Source organism: Enhydra lutris, unplaced genomic scaffold (genome assembly GCF_002288905.1).
Source record: "Enhydra lutris kenyoni isolate GAN:26980312 unplaced genomic scaffold, ASM228890v2 scaffoldscaffold21, whole genome shotgun sequence".
NCBI classification, from domain to species: domain Eukaryota; kingdom Metazoa; phylum Chordata; class Mammalia; order Carnivora; family Mustelidae; genus Enhydra; species Enhydra lutris.
This window is the reverse complement of record NW_019154105.1, coordinates 7,781,731-7,805,198: the sequence shown is the minus strand read 5'-3', so window position 1 is coordinate 7,805,198 and position 23,468 is coordinate 7,781,731. Positions and strand designations below refer to the sequence as shown.

The window sequence follows — 23,468 nt, the reverse complement described above, 5'->3', positions numbered from 1 at the left end:
GCCGTGAAGCCAAGCTTCCTTCCAAGCAGAAGTGGATGTTTTCCACGAGGGGATCTGACCTTGAACTTTCCCTACTTGACCAGATCTGCACATCTGAGCATTCCATGCCATAATTCTGTCTTTACCGTGGTATAAAGGGGAAGAAAATTAACCTGATAATTCTATGAATCTGGCTCTGAGGGGTTCCGCGCACGAGGAGGTGGGCGTGTGAGCATCCACACGTGTGGCAGTTCTGAAATGGTAGAACGTGGTCAGGCTGTGTGGACACATCAGGCTCTGGTCTTCGCCTCAGTGTTAGTTAGCAGTGGACCTCTTTGGCTCTCTTCTAGACATTCTCACCAGCAGAGAGAGCCCTCTTTCACTCAGAACTTTTGCAGAGTTACTACAGAGTTAAAAACTAGACTGATTTGCTTCTTAGCACTGCTCTAATTCCCTTGGTGGAAGCACTAACGGGAACAATATACAAAAGCGGTTCCTAAGAGAGGGAAAGAAAGAAAAGGAGAAATGACAACCTACAAATCTCCAGATAACCTATAAATCTCCAAAAATGTGGGGGAGATCCATCACTCTTGAGATCCAGTACACGACAGGTGGGCACTGGTCCAGGACGGTATATTTTGGATAAGACTTTCACTTGGTGTGCATGGCACCTCAGTTAATCCCTCCTAAAGTCATGGGGGCGGGCGGGCAGCTCTTCCTCCTCGGTTGCCGCGGGTGATTGGTGTGCGAGTCAGCGTTACGTAAGTAACCCACACCACACACGCAGCTAATGATGGAGCTACACATGGGTCCGCATATCCGGACTCCAGACCCCTGATGCTCTTTCCAGTGTGGCTGAGTCCCATCCACTCACTGAAGTAGTAACACAGTTTCCCAGTATTCTGGGAGAGCACATGGAGTCCCCGACACCAGCCTTAGTGCCAAGAAGGTCATTCCCACATTAGGGGACAAGAGCCCAATTGATTCTTTGCGTTTCTCAGGTGAAATATAGCTGAAGTATATACATTATTAGCCCAAAACTCACACAAAAAAGAGCGTTGTGCTTCTAAGTGGTAATCTTTGGAAGCCGTATGGTTATTCTTACAAGGCTACGTGCTCAAAGGGTTTTCAACTGTCTGTTAATAGTTGCCTTTGGAGCCAGATTTCAGACTGCACAATAAAACATTCATGTTACTTTATAATTACACCTGGTTATTTCCATACACAGAAAATAGTGTTACCTCTCAGAGCAGCCCTTGGTTGTACAGCAAGCTTGACTTTATTCTCTACTAAAGCAAACGCACCTCTCAAGGGTCGAAACTCAACACACTCCCCAAAAAGGAGTTTTTTTAAAAAAAAATGCTTTGATTTGATGGCATCATTAAAATGAGTGCATCTCCTACCAGGATGATCCTTTTGGAGTGGACAATACTGATACAGCTGTGTGGTTCTGGTTTATTTAAAAACCAGCCGTAGTGCTTTGCAGTGACCCTTGAATAAAACATCCTAAGCCTCTCAAGATCTCACAAGTGGTAGAAAGAGGAGCCAGAGCCTATAACAGAAGAAAATAAGATGTCAGGAGATTTGAAATCCCCTACTCCTGCCACCACCACCAGCAGCAGCGACAGATTGCTGTCTCTCTTAGAACAATAAATATTACTGGAGGCTGTTTTCTGAACTCCAGGCAGGCCCAAAGGTCTTAATAATTTTGGCCATTTACCCAAACTCTTAGAGGCTGAGAAGAGTATTGGTAACAGAATGAAGATACTGGTTTCGTTCTAGCTCTGACTTGTGTGCAGACTGATCGGCATTGAATGCCCTTCCCTCATCTTCTCCCTGTGCCTTTCCTCCTCCACAGGCAGCATCGCCGCCATTACGGTGACAGTCATTGCCGTGGTGTTGTTGGTGTTCGGAGTGGCAGCGTATCTGAAGATCAGGTGAGATGCACCTTACTCTTCCTTATGGGGAAAAGATTCCATTTTTCAGGCTCCAGGAGGAGAGCTGGTTTGCCGAGTGCCGGTGTCCTGGTAAGTATGTTAGCTCTTGGAAACGCTGGTAGGGATGGAACGAGGGCCATGGTAGTGTGCACTGGACGGGAACCCACGGTGCGGTATTTGAACCTTGGCTGCGCTGAAGAAGTATACAGCATGATGGTGAAGGAACATGCAGTCAGGAGATGGAGGCCTTGGCCCCCTGCCCGCAAGGCCCCTCCTCACCCTGAAAGCCACATACCTCCCGAACCTCAGGTTCTTCATCTGGGAAATGGGGTAGAGGCGGAAGCTCAGTGGGTTACAAATACCGATGTTTGAAATACCACTGTGGATGTGTGTCCAGTCTGTAAGGAGGTTTTCACTGATGCTAAAGCAAAATGTTGAAAATACAAAAGGAAAGCGTAGTGTCTTCAGGGCGCCTGGGTGGCTCAGTTGGTTAAGCGTCCGCCTTCAGCTCAGGGCCTGGCATGAAGCAAGTAACCTGCTTCTCCCTCTCCCTCTGCTTCTCCCCTCTGCTTGTGCTCTCTTTCTCTGTTTCTCAAATTAAAAAAATCTTGAAAGGAAGGAAGAAAGAAAGAAAGGAAGGAGTAGTGTTTTCTATAAAATTAGATTTTTCCCCCCTGAGATTATGTCCTTATATTTTTGGCTTCAAAATATCTCATCTTTTTGAAATGAAGGTGATCACGGACGGCAGCTGGGTTTTTATTTGCTTTAGCCAAATAGAAAGTTGCAATAGTCTGTGAGCCCCCAATTTTGTCGTCTACTGCTTTGTGATATCCCAAAGTCTCCAAAACCACATTACTTACCCTGAACATGCCTAATGGCAAGCGGCAGTCCTATATGCCAGTCTGTGGAGCGCCTCTAACAAGGGACAAAAGCCCACGTGCCACCATGATGAGCGCAGCCACCCTCTGACCTCCAGCCCGTTCTCTTGTCAACTGCTGGGGGCATCTTCATGGTGACTCTGGGCAGACCCTGTCACTCTGTCCCTTAAAAGCCCTGGTGGCTTCCCTCTGTACTTAGAATTAAATTCTAACCCTGCAGCTTTGCCCTCAAGATCACTCAAGGAGCCTGCCCTACCTCTTCTCACTCATCACTTCTCCCTCTCCCTCAACCACAAGGCGCAGTCACACTGGCTTTTCGTCTGATTCTTAGAACACACCAGGCTCTTTTTCTCTCCACATTCTTGTCCCTTGCCCGACCCTCTCTGAAGTCTTTTTTTGTACCTCTTGCTCATGCAGGGTTTTCACATCACATCCTCCAGAAGACTTCTCTTCCAGTTTGGTGCCTCATTACTTTTGTCCTGGCTATGACCACTGTTTATTATTTTATTCATTGTTTTATATATTTGTTTACTTGTTTATTGTCCCTTTTCCCCCCCATACACAAAAAAAATGTTAAGCTCCATGAGGACCCAGACTTGGTGAGCACAGCACTGGGCTCAAAGAAGATACTCAATAAACTGGATAAGTAAACAACATATTTAATTTATCATCTCCTTCACACATTCCCTTTGCTGCCCTCTCTCATTTCCTCTGCTCACCCCAGCCCAAACCAAGACCCACCAGGAACCTCTCCCATCCTCTTTCCCTTTTTTTCCCTCCGTCTTTTGTTCTAAATCGTGCCCCAGATCAACCTAATGATGGTGTCAATTATGAGAGTGCCTCGTATTATCACCTCTTTCTAAGGTACAAAGAATAGGAAAGCCAGATTTCTAAGAGAAGTTGGAATTAAAGGGCCAGCCTTACCTGTGTCTAAAAGCCTTTCTGGAAGCATCCTTGCTCCTTCGTAGCTTAACATAATCTCTTTTCTTCACTAAGTCTGTATTTCCTTGACCAGTAAACTTAATTTTATGAATTTTATCTTACTAAATGATACACTTTTCCATCCATTTCGTTACTAGTTTATCACTGGAGATACGCTGTTTTCATTAGGAGTTAAATTGGCTTTTATGAGCTAGTCTGGGACCCTCATTCCCACCTGCAGCGGTGTCTCCCCTTGTGTCAGGGTGCAAGGAGGCAAAAACAGAACTTACCGATAAACTTCAAAATCACTTTGCAGTCACAGTGGTGAGTTTCTAAAGGGCTAGGTCACAAAAAATATGACCTCCCCTGGAGTGTGGAGTGGAATAGAAATGCTTTCCTCTTGCCACACACTTGCCAAAAACGATCTTCGTCCTGACTCCAGGCAAGAATTCAGGTTCACCATCTCAAAGCACTGACTATAGACAGGCAGTCTACAACAGTGAGGAAGAACACAGACTCCAGAAGCAAGAAGACCCCAGTTGGAATCCAAGCTCTACCAGTTTTTAGTGGGTTCTAGTGGGACCTGAGCCTGTCTCGGAGCCTTACTAACCCTCACTTCTCCTTCCCCTGTAAGATGAGGGCCGTGATATTACTTGGTAGCACTGTTGGGCAAATTAATGGACACTGCTTCCCAAGTACACAGTACTGCTATCATCATCACCAGAGTGGTCAAATGGAAGGAAGGGCCCCCAGTAAAACAGTTGCTTGACAGTTCCTGAGTGATAGCTGTGTGCCAGGCCCCCCTCTAAGCACTGGGGGCCCACCAGTGATGAGACACGATCCTGCCATCACAGAATGCACTGCACTTGGAATGTTTTGTTAGCAGGTCATTAAAATCGGTTCTAATGAGTGCTGATTAAAATTGCATAACGTTTTATTTTAAAAATTTAAAAAGTGTTTTCTCCAGACATTCTCAACACCATATTAATTCAGTGGATGATTAAAACGAAGTAGTCACTGTTTCTCTCTCCCATGTAGGTCCTCCTTTTTAAATGCAGGAAGGCCCCAGTGGGATGAGTTTAAGATGGTTATTTATCTTTGGGATTATAAATTTAAGGACGGATCAAGCGATTAGACCCCTGTTTAGAAAGCCCCTAAGGAAAGCCTCTTTCTGCTGCTCTGTTAATTATTTTGGCAAAATGATAACATAAGGAGATGAAGAGCCCTCACGAATTTTAAGGCTGTGCCACAACCCTTTCAAGTGTTATTTTGCCAGATTCTTGGAAAGCACCACTTGTATCATTCATCAGAAGTACATGTGGGTCAGTTGACAAGTGCGTGTGTGCGCGTGCGCACGCGGAGACACACGCATGCGGGCGTGTGTACCTGAGCTGATGTTTCCCCTTGGCTGGAAGTTTATTCCCTTCCTATGATCCCAGTTTCTGAGGAGAATCACATGACAAGAGGTCTGTCTCCTGTGGTCCTTCAGCTCACTTGGCTGGAGCAGGAAGAGACTTCTGGGGAACCATTCGCTTCTGGCCTGCAGCCAGTGGGCCATGAGCCTGGCCCAGCCTGGGTCCCTGCAAATGCCAAAGAAGAATCTGCTTCCACAGGCAGCCCTACAGCCAGAGAAGGGCATGTCTTGTAAGCTCTGCTGCCGGCTCAGTAGTCTCACCTTTTCCCAAACCCTGATTCCCTCGGAAGGTGTCGGCCACCTCCGCCATCTCTTCCCATGCTCCTCTTCTTCAGGGACACGTGACCCCTTGTCCTGTCACAGTGTCCCCTGCCTACAGGGCCGACTTCTTCTGTCACTAAGCCGCTGGTGGAAGTGACTTATAAACACGAACTGCCCTTGAGCCCCGAGGCTGTTCTCCATCACCGACGCGGCATCTTCGCTGGCAGTTGGGGGTGGGGGGAGGGAGGAGCGTGGGCTTTGTGGTCAGGTTCAAGACGGACCCTTCCCCTTCCTGTTGACGTGGACTTGGGTGAACGATAATCTCCCTGAGCCTTCATTTCTTCATCTGTAAAAATAGAGTGGATAACACCCATCTCTCAAAGTTGTTCAGAAGATGAAACGGAGTAATAAATGTGGAGCCCTTGGTGGCTAAGAATACGTACTCTAGGCAAATTGATTAGTCACTCCATGATCAGTTTTATAGTTCTGTGACCATATGTGGTTGTGTTAGTATTATGGTACTGGTGTCTAACTCAGGTCAGGTAATACTATACATGACTAATATAAGGCCTAATACCTAACTCGGGATTGTTACAAGAATTAAATTATAATATAGAGAAACATTCAGTCCGGTGGACGGGGTAAGTCCTGTCATCGTGATTGCTGTTACAAGGGTGCTTACACCTCGGTGCTCAGTCCCATTCAGTAGGCACCAGGGATTCAGAGAAGGGAGAGGAGGGCGGGGGAGCAGACGACGCAGCAGCTCAGTTTTCTAGTTATGCACTGAGGGGCAGACGTCCGGGTTCCATTTGATGGTTTCAGGTGTGTTGTTTTCCTTGCACCGGGGAGGCCGCACCCCTGTTATAGGTTCATCAGCAGAAACTACTTGTAAGCAGTCTTGATTCCAAGGCTTGTCTGCCAAAAAGAAAGCAAGAGCCCCGTGTGCCTCTTGCAGAAATGTGCCTTTAGTTAGTGCTGATGGAAGACCGAGGGAAGTCGGTTTTGTTTTTGTGGAAATTGGCTCAAAACTCTTCTGCCATGAGATAATCCCCTGCTCAGGAGACCGTATCTGCTGTCGCCAGCAATGAGGACGCTGCTATAATTAGGGGTGAGTAACCCAGGCGGACAACACGGGCTGTTCCCTTCACAAAAATAAATGTGATCATGATTTATAGACACAACAGGGCCTGGCTTGTAAGGCATTTTGTCAGAAGTCACCCATTCTGCTTTCAGTCTTCGAGCGATCGTACGTTATACAGCTGGATGCCTTTTGGTGGTTGGTGGCTTTAAAGATTTGGTCCAGCCAGCCATAAGGTCTGAGATTGTCTAGAATTTGTTCGGACAGGTTGGCTTTTTAAGATCTGCTTTCGGCATTCTCTGGGTCCAGCTCACTCGATTCTCAGCTCAGTAGTTCTGAAACGTTAATGTACATGAGAATCGATGGGGGAGCTCATTCAAAACACAGTTTCCTTCCGGGTGATGACTGGGCAATGTTAGCAGCTCTTCCTGAATGTTCTCCTAAACCCAGTTGAGTCAAGTCTTAACGTATTTTGACGAAAATCCAAAAACAGAGGAAGATGCTTAGAGGTGATACTATTCAAAGTCTTCAGGAAGAAGGTCTTCAAAGAAATTAAATGCAAATGAAATTTAATTTAGTATCCTGTGTTGTATCTGCAGGATGTGCCCGTGGCTCATCCAAGCAAAGTTAGGTGCTCCTTTCTGCTTAACATTGGAAAAACAGCTTCAACGGGTGTTAGCTCATTGTCATGTTCCAACTAAATATATCTATGCTTAGCAAACAATTCTATCCACTTAGAGGCCGATACCAATCTGTGAAAACCTGTGGGATTAGCAAATACCGGTCGATAAAAATGTTTATGATTGAAAAATCTGTATTTATATCTGAACTCACTTCTACAACTCTTTCATCACTCTGTCTTCTTCAAGGGTCTAGTGTGTTCCTCATGACCGTTGTCCCTGTTCCCATATCTATATCGTGGGTCTTTAGAAGAAATACATTTCAAGACATGTCCCCCCACAGTCCCCCCAAAATCAAAAACAAAAAAATACCATCACAGTTTCCTGGGTCCGGTCCCCATAGGTGCTGAAGCAGTGTGGCAGCTCACAGATGAGGCCAGTGCTGCTGTCTGGGAGAACCACCCTTTAAGTAACCCTGATCTACCCATTTCCCGACACTCCACACACACGTTCTAGATGCGGTACTCCCACTGTTTCGTGTCTTAGTTACTTTGCACCTGCTGATCCCCCAGCGGGAGGTGTTTGAGTCATCCTTTTTTCTATCTGGCTAATTCCAAATTGTCTATCTTGAAAGAGATGCTCTCTGAGGAGCCTCCTCCCCACCACCTCTATGGGACGCCCCTTACTGCATGTGTCTCCTTTGTAGGACTCAGTTCCTTATCCTGGAATCACTGCCACTTTTGTCAGTCTGCTCCACCAGAAGGATAGCGAGCCCCTGGCTGTACTCGACGTACAGTAACAGTTTCACACTTACACTTCCTGGAGGAGTGAATGATTCTGGGTAGCAAAATTTAGGGTACAGCAGCAGTCTTCGTTTATTCCAAATATGGCGAAACAGGGTTTAGAGAAGGGGAAGCTTGTGGGAATCTGTTAAAACCATATACTCGTCATTACTTACTCGTGACTCTGAACTTCTTTACAAATAAGTGTTTCAATATATGGGCCTTTTCTGTGGTGAGCGTCTGCCAGGATGATAAGAGCAGATAGTTTTAAAAGAGAAAACAAACAAATTTCATCTACTCCTTCAAAGGAAAGGTGATTATTTAAAGATAAATTCAAAAGTAACTGCTCTTTAAAAGAAATGCAGACTGTGGGCAGAACACCTTGAAAATGAGTGATTGATTGGAAGCTTTCCAACATTGGGATTTGGGCAGAAAGACAGCACTGATATGTTTCCTAAATTATGATACTCATCCTGCCACTATCTTGCTACAGTAGCTGTAAATTCACCCCTAATGGTCACAGCTTTCTTAGCCTCAACACCGTCACTGGCCATGTTCCTTTCCTACTTTGGACAGTTGTGACATGGCTATACAACATGTCACTAACAAGGGAAGCAGGGGAAGGGCATACGCCAATTCTTTGTACCATCTTTGCGATATTTCTATAAATCTAAAATCATTCCGATAATTGAATAATTTATTTTGAAACAATTATAGTTTGGTAGCTGCCACACAGAGATGTTGTTTGCCCCTTCCTCAAAGCCTCTGCACTTTCTGTCCTCTCTGCATGGTTTACCTCAGGCATCCACGTGCCTCACCCCACACCTCATTCACCTGCTGTTCATGCGTCATTTTAGTGAGACTGTTTTCCGATCGCCATATTCCTAATGACCGTCCCCACCTCGCACTGGAACTCCTCATTCCCCTCGGTTGCTCTGCTGTCCTCCACGGCACATATTACCATCCGCCATATTATTTTTCATGTCTTATTTGTTGTGCCTGCCCCCCCCCACCAGAATGGAAGTTTCCTTAGAACAGGGGTTTTGGTCTGTTTAGCTCACTGAGGCATCTCCCAGCCCCCAAATAGGGCCTAATGGGTCATAAGGTTTCACTGAATCTTTAAATGAAAGGAGCCAGGCAGGGAAAGGACAATCAGAGAAAGCAAGAAGCCCCCAACGGAAGCGAAGGAGACAGTGGCAGCTAAACCAAACTGGCTTTGCAAGTGGATGTAAGAGTCTGAGGCTTAATTACCAGCAACTAATGAGCTATAAGTTAGGCTGTGCTTTCCCAGCACTACGCCATATTTTTTCCATCTTTATATCCTTCCTTCTTAGCGCATGATGAGCACTCACGTTTGAATGACAAAACTCACTTGACTCGAGAGGAGAGAACTTGGGGCGGTGTGATAGTAAGCAAAGCTGGAACCCGGAGGAAGCCCTGAGCTTGACCCTTAGAAAGGAGAAGGCGTTTTCGCCAACAACTATGTGTCCACACAACGTAAGGAAAACACGTCATTCATTTTCAAAGACAATTGGGTTCCATTAAGTATTGCCGCTGCAGTTATCTTAAAAGAGGTACCACAGGGACACCTGGGTGGCTCAGTTGGTGAAGCCTCTGCCTTCAGCTCAGGTCATGATCCCAGGGTCCTGGGATCGAGCCCCGCCTCAGGCTCCCTGCTCAGCGGCGAGCCTGCTTCTCCCTCTGCCCCTCCCCCATGCTCATGCTGTCTCTCTCTCTCTCTCTCTCTTTTTCTCTGTTTCTCTCTCCAATAAAGAAAGAAAGAAAGAAAGAAAGAAAGAAAGAAAGTTAAAAAAAATAGGTGCCACAGTGCAGTTGCGGAGAAGGCCTCCAACTGCAGATGTCATCGCTGCACATACCAGTTGTCACAGGGCATCAGCAATTAGGGACGAGGGGAGGAGGAAGGGCTGCTTCGTTAAAGCAAGCCATTTGAGAAGGAAGCCGTGAGACCAGGACTTGACATAAATCACGCCCTGTTTTGTCCCCCGTGGGTTCTGCTTTTAGCTCACTAAGCTGCACAGTAGCAGCAACACACGGCTCACAGCGCAGGACCATTGATCCACAGGGACCGCGAGCTCTGTGCTGAGTGCTTTAAAGCTACATCCTTGCCTCAGAGAAATTTAGCTAAAATTCTCTTTCCTCTTCTCATAATTAAGGTCAAAATGGTGGCTCTGACCCGTTGGCTTGGTTAATAATATTTCCCCTCTGCTCCGGTTATATTACACAAGGAATTGCCCTGGACTGTACGAGTCCCTGCTGGTGCTGACGGAGCAAACTCCGTCTATACTGTTCATGTGTACCTGGTGGGAGCCCTCGGCATCGGGCATTCGTGGAAGAACTGCTGCCTCGAGAGTAACGTGTGAGATGCGCAGAAAAGAGACGGTCTGCCCCCAAGAGGTGTACCGTCTGAGGGAGCCGAGGCACGGCGAGGCTGCGCTGGCTGGATGGGACGGCACCGGGCTTGACGAAGAAATTGAGGAAACCAAGCTGCTGTGCCCTGGCGATGATGCGTTGGTACCCACTGCTCTTCCGGGTGAAACGAGCTGCGGAGTGCTGCACAAGAGAGCCAGAAGACCCGGATTTCAGCACCAGCTCTGCCACTAAGTCACGTGGATTCCTCGAGCCACACCTTCCCTAACTCGAAGGCGAGGTTGTTCCCCCTCATGGACTCCCCGAGGACCAATATGAAAACCTCCCCTTTGCCATCGAAGACGTGCATGATTGAAGAAGTTCTGACCTAGAGAGAGAGTTTAAAAGGATCATTAGTTATTCTTGTCTTATCTCACACACATGTACACACGCACAAACGTGTTCGTCTTCCTCTCTCTACAGTATTAGAGGATTGACCCAAACCTGGCTTGCGTCCCAGCACACGCAATGCTTCTTGCTCAGACACATTAATATATTAAAACAAGCTCTCCAGCTTCAGTACATTCCCAAATATGGCTTATCTATATCTCTGGCTTCACGTTCCTTGGCTGTCGGTATTTTCCTTAACTCCTTGTTCATTCCAACAAGAGGGCAAAGAAAAATGAAAGTAAAGATCCATCCTTTGCTTTTATTTTTCTGTTATTCGCGTAGGGAATGTTTCTTATAATACAGCAGATTCAGGCAGAACTCTGATCAAATAGTCTTGTCTGGACTAACTATAAGCAGGAAAACCTGATGACCAAGAGATTGTTAATCCTCTGACCCTCCAGCATAATGCTTTTTTTAAAAAAATGCAAATAATCAAATAAGAAACCGGTTTTATAACTGTGCCCGGAGTGTGCTTTTAGGAGTTCCTGGCAAGAGGGAGGCTTGATTTTCCCTCTGTGCCCTTTTCCACTGTTTGCAGGTTTGCATGTGCTTTTGTAAGTTTCATTATAATAAACATCAAAAAGCGGTACTGGCCAACACTTACTGTGCATTTACTATGTGCCAGGGCTTTATATGCATTACCTCATTTCATCCTCCTGCCAGCAATAACACATTTTAAGTTTCTCCAATTTATAGGTGAAGAAACACGGGATTAAAAAAATAGCCGAGGACATACATCTGTTGACCTAACTGATACTTCGTGGGAATAAAATTATATGATAGATATAAAATGCTGTGAAAAGTTATATTACCATATAAAGGTGAGGCAGGAGTATCCCATCAATAAAGGAGCAAGTTTATTAGGTAGATGTTGACCAGGCTTGCAACAGTAAGTCATACTAAAACTTAGGCTTGGCTCCAGTCGAACAATCCCCAGGCTTTTACTTGTTCATCGAGCTCCCATTGCTCAACCATCCCGTCCTGTTGAAGGATTTGATCGAGGCACGAGGTGTTAACTGTGGGGGAGGGGTTGGCCATGTGTAGCCAGTGACCTTGTTTACCAAAACTGGCCTCCCCTCTTCCCGGGGATCAGAAGATCACTGGTGTGTTATCTGCGGTCTCTGTCCTCCTCACACCCACAGAAATGAGTGGGCCTTTAGGGTGAAGAAAGGGTCTTGTGGAACATCCTCAAATTTGCAGGTGCCCAGGCGGGGTCAGCTGAGCCGGTCTGCAGAATCCAAAGGACTAAGAATCTGAAACCAAGTCTGCAGGGGCCTGGTGCTTTGCAACAGATCCTCTCTTTTCAGATGTCTGGCATAAGTAAATAACTTCAGAAGAGCGACAGCAGTGATTTTAGCAACAGATAGAAGTATAACAAATGCTTCTTGTGCCTTTCAGATTGTATTTTCATTTTGTTCAGTTTTCCTGTCGAGCTGAGAAAAAAATTAGGGGGAGCGGCCTGTGTGTTGGTACGCTATACAGCCGCTGTGATTTCCAGTGGCCGGGTGTAATCATCCACGCACGAACATGAAGCTGAGAGCCAGTCTATGCTCATTTTGTGATGTTCTCCTAATCCTGACCGCACTTTTAGTCATACAATGACTGTAATCCTCTCTGGGAAGCTCCCCTCTTGTGAACAGATTGGCTTTCGGAGATTTTTTTTTTTTTTTTCCAATCACTGTTTCTTCTGTAAACATTTATTAAGGACTTATATGTGCTGGATATTTTTCTGGGCATTGGAGATAGTGCCAAGCACAAACAAAGTGGGCAGATCATCCTACGTACAGTTTAGTCAGGGAAGGTGGCAATAACAAAATAAATGAGTAAATTATATAGTATGTTAGGAGGTGATGAGTACTTTGAGAAAATTAAGCCAGGAAAGCTGGGAGAGGGGGGGTGGGAGTTTCAAGTTAGGGTTCTTAAGAAAGGCCTCACTGAGAAGGTGACATTTGTGCAAAGACTTGACAGAGGTGAAGGAAGGAGATCTGGAGGCCAGCTGCTCCAAGCTGAGGGAATGGTGCGTGCAAAGACCCTGAGGCAAGAGTGTGCCAGACGTGATAGGGAGGAGCAAGGAGGCATGGTTGGAGCAGAGGGAACAAGAAGGACTGGAATGGCAGCTGATGTGCTCAGAAAAATAACAGGGGCCGGATCCCAGAGGGTGTTGCAAACCATGCTAATGACTTTCACTCTGAGATAAAGAGCCACTCTCAGGTTTTAAACAGAGGAGTGAGAACTATCTGATTTCAGTTTCTTACAGAAATAATATTGTGAGACAGGTTCCCAAAATGACCAATCAAAGATGATTAAAACCAAGGTGCCATTGAACTAACGATGTTAACACACTCTAGGAAGCTCAGAGCACGGGATCTAGACCCAGGAGGTGAGAATCTGACCCATAGCTCAGTTGGGTAACTTCGTGCCCATCATTCAAGAGCTTGGAGAGGGAAATCTTTCCCTGTCAGAGAAACAAGCAATACTGGCCCCGTGGCCTTATTTTGAGGATCACGTGAAAATGGAACACAGAAACATGGTGTAGATTGTAAAACACGATACGGTGAGAGCAGTAGTGGTTGTGGTGGCGTCCTCATGACTCCTGGGAAAATTCGGTCCAGGACCGAAGTCAAATGCCAGGAACACAACCTTCCCTTCACTACTACTTCTTACTCAGTAGCCAGAGGAATGGGCCCTCCTGCTTCTCCAGCTCTAGAGATCACGTACAGAGACCAGGACCCGGGTGACCTCAATGGGAGGTGCCAGCCGGGCTCCCACGTGAGCCGTCCTAACTTCCATGAGTTTGTAGACTGAGGCCTCCAGGATTGGTGGGTGGAAGAATCACGTGTCCCCTCCTGTGGGCCCTGAAAGCCTCCCCCATGCAGGCTGCCGGGCATTCGGCTCCCCTAGGACAGGCAACCGCTCCAAATAACCACAGCTCTCTCCTCCCCCCACAGGCATTCCTCCTACGGGAGGCTTCTGGACGATCATGACTACGGATCCTGGGGAAACTACAACAACCCTCTGTACGACGACTCCTAACGAAGGAGCGAGGCTGGGACGAGGAGGAACTGTTTATTTATAAGCGCTTTCCCAGTAGAATTAATACAAGTTCCTGACACGCATCGAGCGACAATCTCTTAAGCCCTGTTTCGTTGGTTTGGTTGTTTTGTTTTCCTCCCTCTCCTCTGGCTGCTATCACTTCCCCTTTCTGGTACAAAAAGAATCATTGTTTAAAGGTGAGTGGAGGCTTCTCTGCAGCTGAAGGAGACAGACCCGGAGCCAGACCGCCGTGGTGGAAGCCTCCGTGCCCGCCGCGGGATCCACTGTAAGAGGGACGGAGGGCCAGGGAGTGAGTCCTTGCATCGGCGGTTACTTTTAGGGGAACTTTTTGCTGGTGGTACTTCTCAAACTTTCGAGTTAGGAAATTGCATGAGATCTCGGTGCAGGGAAAGGAAATGCGACCTGGGAGTATTTTACCCTGCAGGTGAGGAAGCAGGGGCTGCTCCGATTCCTTTTTGATCTCTGTTTCTGCCTGGTGTATCTGACAGGTTGCCTGCTTGGCTCTGTGAGCTGGGTCCCGGCTTCTTAACGGCCTAATTAGTGGAGGAGGGAACTAGAAGGTGCCCTGGAGGAGGCCAGCAGGCCGAGGGACAGCGTGGCTTGTTGCTGTCAGATCGCAGCGTGCCCTCTACTTGTTCCGCCCTCCAGGCCGCCCAGCTCTGCCCGAGATGCCCACTGTGGTCGGCCGCAGCAGGCTGTCCCCAAGAGAAGGCTGGGAGAGGAGCTCAGTTAGAGAAGAGAAAAGGGGAGGTGTGGGGGGGGAGCGTGCGGTGGGCAGTGGAGGAGACTGGGTTGGGAGGGAAGGGGTGACCCTCACAGATGACCGCCTGGGGGGAACAAGGAATCAGCCCCCAATAACTAACAGAGACATCCACTGCTCGAAGGAACCTCTAGAAAGAACCCTTGCTTTATAGGCACAAAACAGCTGGCTCACTGCCTTCTGTCTGTTGGAAAACGGCTGCAGACCATTTTGTAAAAAACTGTAAAGGATTAGTCTATCTGCAGTAGCTCAGTGAGGCGTTTCCACAGGAAATAGACACCACGATTAATCCGCTTATTCTTCCCATACGATTACCTTCCTAATTCTGCTCTCAAATTAATGAACACTCCTGGGTACATGGCCTTACGCTCCTCAATCTCAAATTTTGAAAAACTGGTATGGTTTGCAGATGTCCAGATACAACGTGGTTACCAAAAAGCAGACAATTTTGCTCCCCCACGTGAACCTTTTAAAAATGTCTCATGACATTTTTGAGCGCCACGACTTGGGGGTGCCACTAGGAGGTAGATGTCACAGATGCTCTAAACATCCTGCGAGGCACAAGAGAGCCCACCGCAGCCCACAGCCACCTGGCCCAAAATGTTGGGAGTGCTGAGTTCGAGAAACCCTGGTTTACTGAAATGCCCACGGTGGACAAAACAAGACACTCCCAGATTAGTAACATTTTTTACTTTTAACTAAATGAAATGATTTGTTAAATTGTTCCCTAAAAAGTATTCAGTTTGTGGGCGGATGGATTGTTTTGGCATGTGTGGTTGCCTTTTTATTTCTGTGTGTTCTCTAGATAGCTTTATTTCATGGTGAGGACTCTGTCCTCCTGAAGCACCTGATGTTAGTGACCGGCCATCTGGTGTCCTGATTGCAAGAGGAAACTTCATGGATTAGGTCCTGATTCAGAACGCGTCCTATTGTCCTACAGTGTCCTAGTGCCATAAAGAACTTGAAACTGATCAACTTTTATTTCTAAACTTGAACCTGCTGCCTTGCTGTTTCCAGAAATTTGACCCTCAGCTCAACCTGTCACTTACTGTGGTCCAGCAAAGTGCCAACAGGAAAATCGCTGTGGCCACGCTATTCCGAGATGCTCGGAGCTGTGCCACTCTCCACAGCCTGCCTTCCCACACTCTGAATTTATCCTTAAATTCCTTACATATCAGAGGAGAATGAGCAAGCCCCAGAGGTATTTTACAATAGGACTATATAATAAGAAGCAGGCCACCAGAAATTCTGAAAGCTCTGATTATTAAAAAAAAAAAAAAAAAAAAAAAAAAAAGACATTCTCAGAAAAATGCCCAGGGATGACCCATTGTGCCCCCTCTGGCCATGCTGGGCCTGAATAATTGTCTCTCATCTCTACCCTCACTCCCTTTATAAAGCCTGTAGGCCCTCAGTTTAGCAAAGGACAATTCAATAAAAATAGGACATCCCTTTTATTCCTCCCTCGGCCACAAACATTTTGACAAAATGTCTATGGAACACCTTCAGAGTGGTTCTCTCCTAGATGCTGTTCCAGTCCTAAGTACTGGGTCAGAGGGACCGGTGTCTTCACGGGGTACACTGACTGGTTATGACCACAGACTCAGTAAGCATCTTCCCTTACCAGAGTCTTCTATTGTGCAACAGCATTTGATGGGTTTGTTGCTCCTATTAACTTCCAAATCCTTATGGCAAAGAGGGATCTGGACCTAAAGCAAATATATTCAGCAAGGTGACAGCTTCCCATAAAAAACTCTAACTTTCCTTGTTATGTCAGTATAAAATACCTATAGGTTGAACTTTTTTTGCCAAGTACTTTTTTTCTGAGTTGGCCAAAGAATTTGAACTGTATTCAACACATGTTGCTTGAAACACACACACACCCCAGAAATACACGCTGATAATTAATGTCCCCTACATCAGGGAGAGATTCTGTCCAGATCTGTCCAAGGGAAATTGCTCCAGGAGATCTAAAACCACCATATTTCATCCAGGAATAGGACTAGTCATAAAGTGATAGACTGTCAGAGCAGGAAGGAGGCAAGCAGATTCTTCTAGACCGTAGACTGCAAATGATGAAGAGTGGGATTCAACTTTGTTTTCTTTGCTTTTGGCCCCCGTGAAGTCTCTTGCCCTCCCTGGATGTCTGTCTTCATTTCTTAAATGAGGGTGATGCTTTCCTATTGACCTCACCCCATGCTACCTCACAGATGTGTTGTGAGGATTCACAAAATGATGTCTACAGTATTTTCAGTTTCTGGAGAAAAATATTTATAGGCATCTTAAGTATTACCTAGATATATAAGTGATCTCGGTTTCAGTTTCTTATTTGTTGTTACACTGGCGTGTTGTTTCGACTTAAATCTATAAAATGACAGCTGGATCTTGGCCACAGCAGGCAGCTGGCCCAGCTCTGAGCGACCCCCCCAGTGCGGCTGACTGCAGGGTGAACTGTGCCCAGGACCAGGAGAATGGTTCCTGTCTCCAAATGGAAAGACAGCCCCAGAACTGGGTCTCACAGACTCTTCAGTTAGGATCCAGGAGGTTAGGGGAACAGAAGATGGACACCTGAGTGCTGAGAACAGTTGGCCTCTGGCCTTCACCATCCTGAAGTCTTCTGAGTTCTTGGTGGAATTGGTTTTGGTTTGATGTCCTCCGTTTGCCCTTCATCTTGCTTGCAAGGATGCATGGTTCAATCCCTCGTGTGTGGGAAATGAATTTTGCAACTGGGCCATGTTGATTTGCACGTTGATTCACCTTCTTTGCCTTTAACCTCTTTTTGGCAAATGAATGTACCATTTCAACTTTGATTTTTAAAGTGCTGGTTGGTACTGGTAATAGTGCTAACCAATTGCTTTCTTGGGGTGAGGTAGCCAACGTCATTTAAAGCTGGATGTGCAACTTCTTTGATATTTGATGTAATTGTATCTACATTTGTTGTAAGACATATTGCATACTAATTATAATTATATCAATTAAAGTTGTTAAAAGCTTGCACCTGACAGTGGTGATTCACATTTTGATATGTTTTGTTATTCCAGCCGTTCAGCTCATATACTCATATTAAGTAGCCTTGACTTGTTCTTAAAAAAAATTTATCCCACGTCAATAAATAATATTTTCTGCACAGCGGGAAGGTCTCTCTGATCTCGAAACAGAATTGAAGGGTGTCAGAAATGAGGAAACTTTCCAAGCAGTGATTTTGCTTTTAACAATACACCATGTCTTCTAAAACCGATGTAAGAATAAACACGTCAATTGAATAAGTAGGCAGGGATACAAAATCAAGTCAGATTAAGGCAAATCCGCATTAGCAGTACATTTGATACCTGCCTGTTTCATCCTCCTTCAAAAAAATTAAGTTCATCCTACGCATCCTGACAGTTAAAATAGCAAGCAATTTCAATCATTCAGAATATAGTATCAACCCTCGGGAGCTAAGCAAAGATTATCCTGACTCAGAAGAAAAGAGCAACAATAAAACCCATGCATTTTGCAACATGAGAGAGGAATGGAAACACCTGCAAGCTAGAGCGAGGGGATCGGAAGATTTGAAAACTTGGGGTCAGATTTAGTAAGTGTAGGTGCCCGGTGTCCAGTGGCACAGCATGGAGGATTGACTGGAATGAGTCAGGAGGAAGAAAGAGGACCAAACACGAAACGGACCCTTTCCTGTTGGTGAAGCAGCCATCTCTGGAGGCCCTGCATGGGCACAAAAGCAAGTACCAACTCCATTATTCCAAGCTTGCCTGAACACCGTCGGTCAGAAAGCACTTCAAATGTGCACGGAAAGGAAAGGCCTAATGGTAATGCGTAGTGTTTACCTATTACGAATTATGGAGTCCAAAACGATGTTTTCCTACATTGTAGCTTTTCCAAGTCAGATCATAGTACCCTTCGAGTACTTAGTAACCTGTCTGCCACCTTTTACTCTTCTAAAGGTCAGGGATATTTACCAATAGCTGGCTGTGTTTTGATTTTCGTCAGAAAGCATGGAGCTTGAACAGTACAGATCAGGTTGGGGAAAAAAGCCTGAAAGAGGTGTGATCTCTTCTCTGAAAGGACCTAAACTTCGGCAAGTGTAGAACAGACGCCATTTACTGCACTCAAGCAGCATTTATCAGTTTGACTCAAGAAATGTATTGCGTTTCTATTTTAAGCAAGATACCGAATATTTACTATAAAACAGAAGGAACATAGTTTCCAGTAGGAACTTCAGGTGCCCGTGGGCATTGTCTGATGCCATCCTGCATCAAGGTCGTGGTCAATGCCCTCTCCATGTTACAGATGGGGAAACTGAGGTTCCAGGACACAACATGCAGTCCCGCCAAGTACTGACTCCTTCTATGGACTCTGTATCGGATAAGAGGGCCCCTGCTCACCACATATTTACAGTTTAGTCGATGGCAGGGCTGGGATTCCAACCAGGTCTGTCACCAAAGTCCTAGGTTATTTTCCACTCAAGGGACTGGTTTCTGATCTAAGTATAACCCAGTGCTCACACCTTCTACTAAAATGGGACCTTCCACCTCTTGCCAAGTCTCCCCTCAGCTATTTTAGGTGATCTCAAGGAGGTCTGGCATGTGGCCCAGAGCAAGCCCGGTCAGCTCCCAGGCACATATCCCCTACCAGGCACTGTCACCTCCCTGCCACTTCACGCTACCCTACTGGGCTGTGTTCTCTGCTAAGGAAGAGGCTGCCTCCGCCTCCCCAACTCTGTTTGAGTGCCAACACAGGCCCCATTGCCTCCCAGACTTGAGTGAGAAACCTCCCCTCGTTTCCACCTGCAGCCTCCCCGCTCCCCGACAGAAACTGGTGTGAGTCCACAGCAGCCTGGACTACAGATTCCATCCTCAGACTCTCTTCCCCTCTTGCCCTAAGGTTCCATTATTTCCAGAACTTGTCTTTCTTTGGTATCGTAATAATAGCTTATTCTCACCTAACGCTCAATGAGTCAGATCCTGTTCCAAGCACATTACCTGGATTAACATCCCTAGGAGGTGGATATTATCAATGCAGTGTGCCCATTGTACAGATGAGAAAACTAAGGGCCAAGGGTGTAGAAACTTGACCATGGTCCCGCAGCTCCTAATTGCCAGCAGTGGGACTCCGGAGTCCATGCTCTCCGTCCCTTCCATGGAAGCCCCCTCTCAGTGCCAGGGCTTCCTGCGTAGTTGCTTCACTCGCCATCAAGACGCTCGTGTGTCTGGACCCGGTGTGGTCAAGGCTGGGCACCTACGGCAGAAGCGAGGTCCCTTCCATCAGAAGGGCTCTGGCCTCACAGACTCTGGGCTGCCTCTGTCTAGATTCTGGTGCTTCTGGGCAAGGTGAGACAGTGCAGAACACTCTCGTGTTCTCCCACTCGCCATGCCTGTTTGGGCATGGGGACGGAATTCACCACAGCAAACACTGCTGGGCAAAGTGCTGAGAAGTTCAAGCCCGTCAGAAGCAGGGGTAGGCAGGTGGTAGGAGAGACAGATGCGTGCCTCGCACCAGGACACTGAGGCTGGGAACAGGCACTCATCAAAGAAAACAAAAAACAATTGTCCATGTATTCCTGGGATATTAAAATCTTAATACAAAGCTAAGGATTTCACATAGAAATCAGTCTCACCCAGACTTTTCGAGAGCAGGAAGAGAAGTGGGTAGGGGAGCCATAGCAGGTAATGGCTGAAATTCTTGGGTGTCTGGGAGGCTGCCCCCATCTCTGGCTCCAGCAGGGAGATAGTGGGGGTGGGAAAGAGGTGGGGTCCTCAAGGGCTCACTGGGGAGCCCCAGCTGCCCCCACACCTGACTACAATGGTTTCCGGGGAATGGCTTTCCCTTTTTTCCATATTTCCTATCTCACCTGAGAACCTCTCATGGACAACCTCCAGCCAAACCCTGCAGGAAAGGGAATTGGAAGAAATGCAATTTCTGGCTTTCCCCCTGGCCTGCCAAGGAGACCTTAGACAATGTGGGAAGGATGCTGAGCAGTGAATAAGTGAGCACAGTCTACCCTCTCTCCTCCAAGATTAGAACTTCTCCAAAAGGAAAATAAACAACATCATTTGATCCCAAAGGTGATGCAACTGTCCCTTACACAACTAAGGGTACACTCACCTGCCCCCCAAAAAGAAAGAGAAAGACATAGAATATGCCATGTGTGACTTGAGCTCTGGGAACATTTACTCCTAGTCAAGATGCGATCTTCCTTTGATATCCAACAACTTAAATGCCCAATTATGGGGTTAACCACCTTACATTGGATAAAGGTGGGGAGGATGAAGAAAAAGAAGAGGAACTGATGAATACACACACACACACACACACGCACACGCACGCACGCACACATATGTGTAAAATCGAGGAAGAGAATATGCATAGTTACAAAAAGACTTCCTTGCTGCAACTGATCACGAGACAGACAACGCTGGTATTGAGAACTTCCTTCTTCGGATAGCCTTTCCGTGTTCTTTTGTCTGGAGCCACATCTCATCTGGACATGGTTCTTTTCGTGGCAGAGGGACTCAGACCTTCTGCTGAAATGTGAGGAAAACCTGGGGACTGGAAAAGCAAAGGAGCTCTTGAACTGGATACTACAAACAAATGAACATGAGAGAGAGAAAGGGGCCCACATGGTCCCCAAGTGCCCAGTACTCTCCTTCCCCACTTTCATTGCTCTTTCCTCTCTCCATCCCAACCCTCCAGCCTACCTCATCCACCCCCATGAAAGAGAAAAAAAAAAAAAAAGATAGGGTAGAGAAGAGGTTCAAAACCATTCTCAGCACTTACCTTACTGCATGCAGAGCCCTGGGTCATTCCACAACCCCTTCCCCACCCACCAACTCCTCCCAGCCCCTCATCTCCGCTTGGGGCCTCCTAAGGACAATGCTGCGTGGTTCAGAAAGCCAGAACTTGATAAAAGGCCTGCTGGGAAGAGTTGGGGGGGCAGGGAGCAGTAAGAGCAAAGGTTTCCTTTCATGCATTCACGTACAACATAGACGTTCCATGGCCACTCTGCCCTCCAGCACCCCTACTCCTGATAAATGCTGTTTTAGTGCAGTAAATGGAGTCTGTTCTACACTTGCCAAAGTTTAGATCCTTTCAGGATCTAAGCTCTGGAGCTTATATGCAATGAATTGAAATACTTTTAACTTACAGGATGAGTGACCCCCAATGGCAATTCATCTCAAGTGCTGAGGCCCCAGCGCCTGCCTGAGGGACTGTGCCTGTCCTTCTGAATAGCCCTTTCTGGAAAGCAGCCAAACTCACTAAGCAGCCCTAACCATGGGGGCACAGCATTGAAGACTTTGCCTGGCCCCTGCCAAGGGTTCCTGGCAATACCTGGCTGCTGGACTCTTCTCCTCCAGAGTGGAGAGGCTGGCTTCTACGTCTGTCTCCCACAGGCCAATTTCAATGCACCCATGAGTTCAGGTAAACCCTGAACTAGCTCCTCAGGGACTGACATCCTGAGCTATCCAAGGAGCTGACAGGTGACTCTTCAGCTTAAAAAAAGGCAAGTCATTAAGGACGCCTGGGTGGCACAGTAGGTGAAGCATCTGTCCTCAGCTCAGGTCACTATCTCAGGGTCCTGGGATCGAGTCCTGCATCAGGCTCTAAGGAGCCTGCTTCTCCATCTGCCTGCTGCTCTCCCTGCTTATGCTCTTTCTCACTCATAAATAAATAAACAAACAAATATACTCTTTTTTTAAAAAAGGCAAATCATTCTTTTCTAGCCCCCACAATCTCCTGGAAACTGAGGCATCCGGTCCCCAGGGGAGTAACGGGCTCTCAGTCCAACCATAGTCAAAACCATGGTCAAAGAAGTGGTAGGCTAGGGATTCTGCTCTGCTTTGTATCCTTCCCCTCTCTGTGTCTTCTCAATGCTTAGGACACTAGCTGTAGGAAGGGAGGGGGCAGCAGGAAAGCCAGGGTGCTACCTGCCAGAGGCATTATGGGACTAGGGGCCAACTGGGAGGCACTTGTTCTTGGAGAGCCTCACTGCTCGATTAAAGGCCCATGGATTCCAGTAAGGAGTAGACTGTGATGGAATGTACCATTGGAAGCAAAATTTTCATTTATTCACCATTCAACAAACAGTACTGATTTGTATATTCTAGATATACAAACAAGTGAAACAAAACATGATCCTCAAGATAATATTCATCCTCAAAATGCTTTCAGTCTAAGAATAGAACAGTCTAAAAATAAAACAGGGACTCCGCACAGAGTCACGGGATGCTAGGTAATGTGTAGAGACACAGAGAGCACAGGATAGGATGTAGTAAAAAGAGCGGACAGTATCCTGACAAGCTGAGTTTCATCTTCCTTATTCCCAGATGTCTCTCTGATGCTCATTCCCCCACCATCTGCCTAATCAATTTCCTGGATCTGAACTTGCCCTCTAGGCTATGCCTTTGAAGATCTGTCCTTTGCCATCAGTCCCAGATTTTATCTTAGAAATTTAATTTGTTCCTCCTGACTGACATTTGAGCCAAGGGTCCTGGCTTCTCGCTACCCTGGTCACACCCAGATCAGCCCTTGCTCCCAGGGTTTGTCATGGCCCAGGATGCCTCGGCTGGAACGTGGCAATTACTGTTTCTCTCACTACAGAAAGAAAGGAGGAGTGAGGAGGGGCCAGGGAGAGAGAATATCATCCTCTCTTCATCTTGCCACATTTTCTATGATCATAATTCCCTAAGGATCACCAGGAAGTTTAACTGGTTTTCCTGACTGTGTCTTCTGATGGAAGAGAGACAGGGAGAGAGGAAATGGCATTTGTTGAAGGCTTGTGCTGTGCCTACTACCCCAGGAGGAAGATTGTTAGGTCTTTTTAGAGACCAGAAAACTGAGGCTCAGGAAGGTTAGGTGGCCTTCCCATTGTTACAGAGCCAGTAAGAGACGAAGTCTTGATTTCAACACTAGACTCTCTTACTCCAAAGCCCGTATTCTGTCTAGAATGATGGTGCTTCTCAAACTTTAATGCAC

At 46.7% G+C, this 23,468-nt stretch overlaps 1 protein-coding gene across 1 annotated transcript in view; it reads left to right on the top strand.

Annotated features, from left to right (window-relative positions):
• LOC111148947 (prostate androgen-regulated mucin-like protein 1) overlaps nucleotides 1–17,493 on the top strand; it is a 99,281-nt gene extending 81,788 nt beyond the window's left edge. Inside the window, exons 3-4 of the mRNA XM_022505780.1 lie at nucleotides 1,838–1,916; nucleotides 13,636–17,493. Coding sequence (XP_022361488.1) covers nucleotides 1,838–1,916; nucleotides 13,636–13,720 — 164 coding nt within the window. The 3' untranslated portion in view covers nucleotides 13,721–17,493. The remainder of the gene's footprint in view (nucleotides 1–1,837; nucleotides 1,917–13,635) is intronic.
• The last annotated feature ends 5,975 nt before the right edge of the window (nucleotides 17,494–23,468 follow it).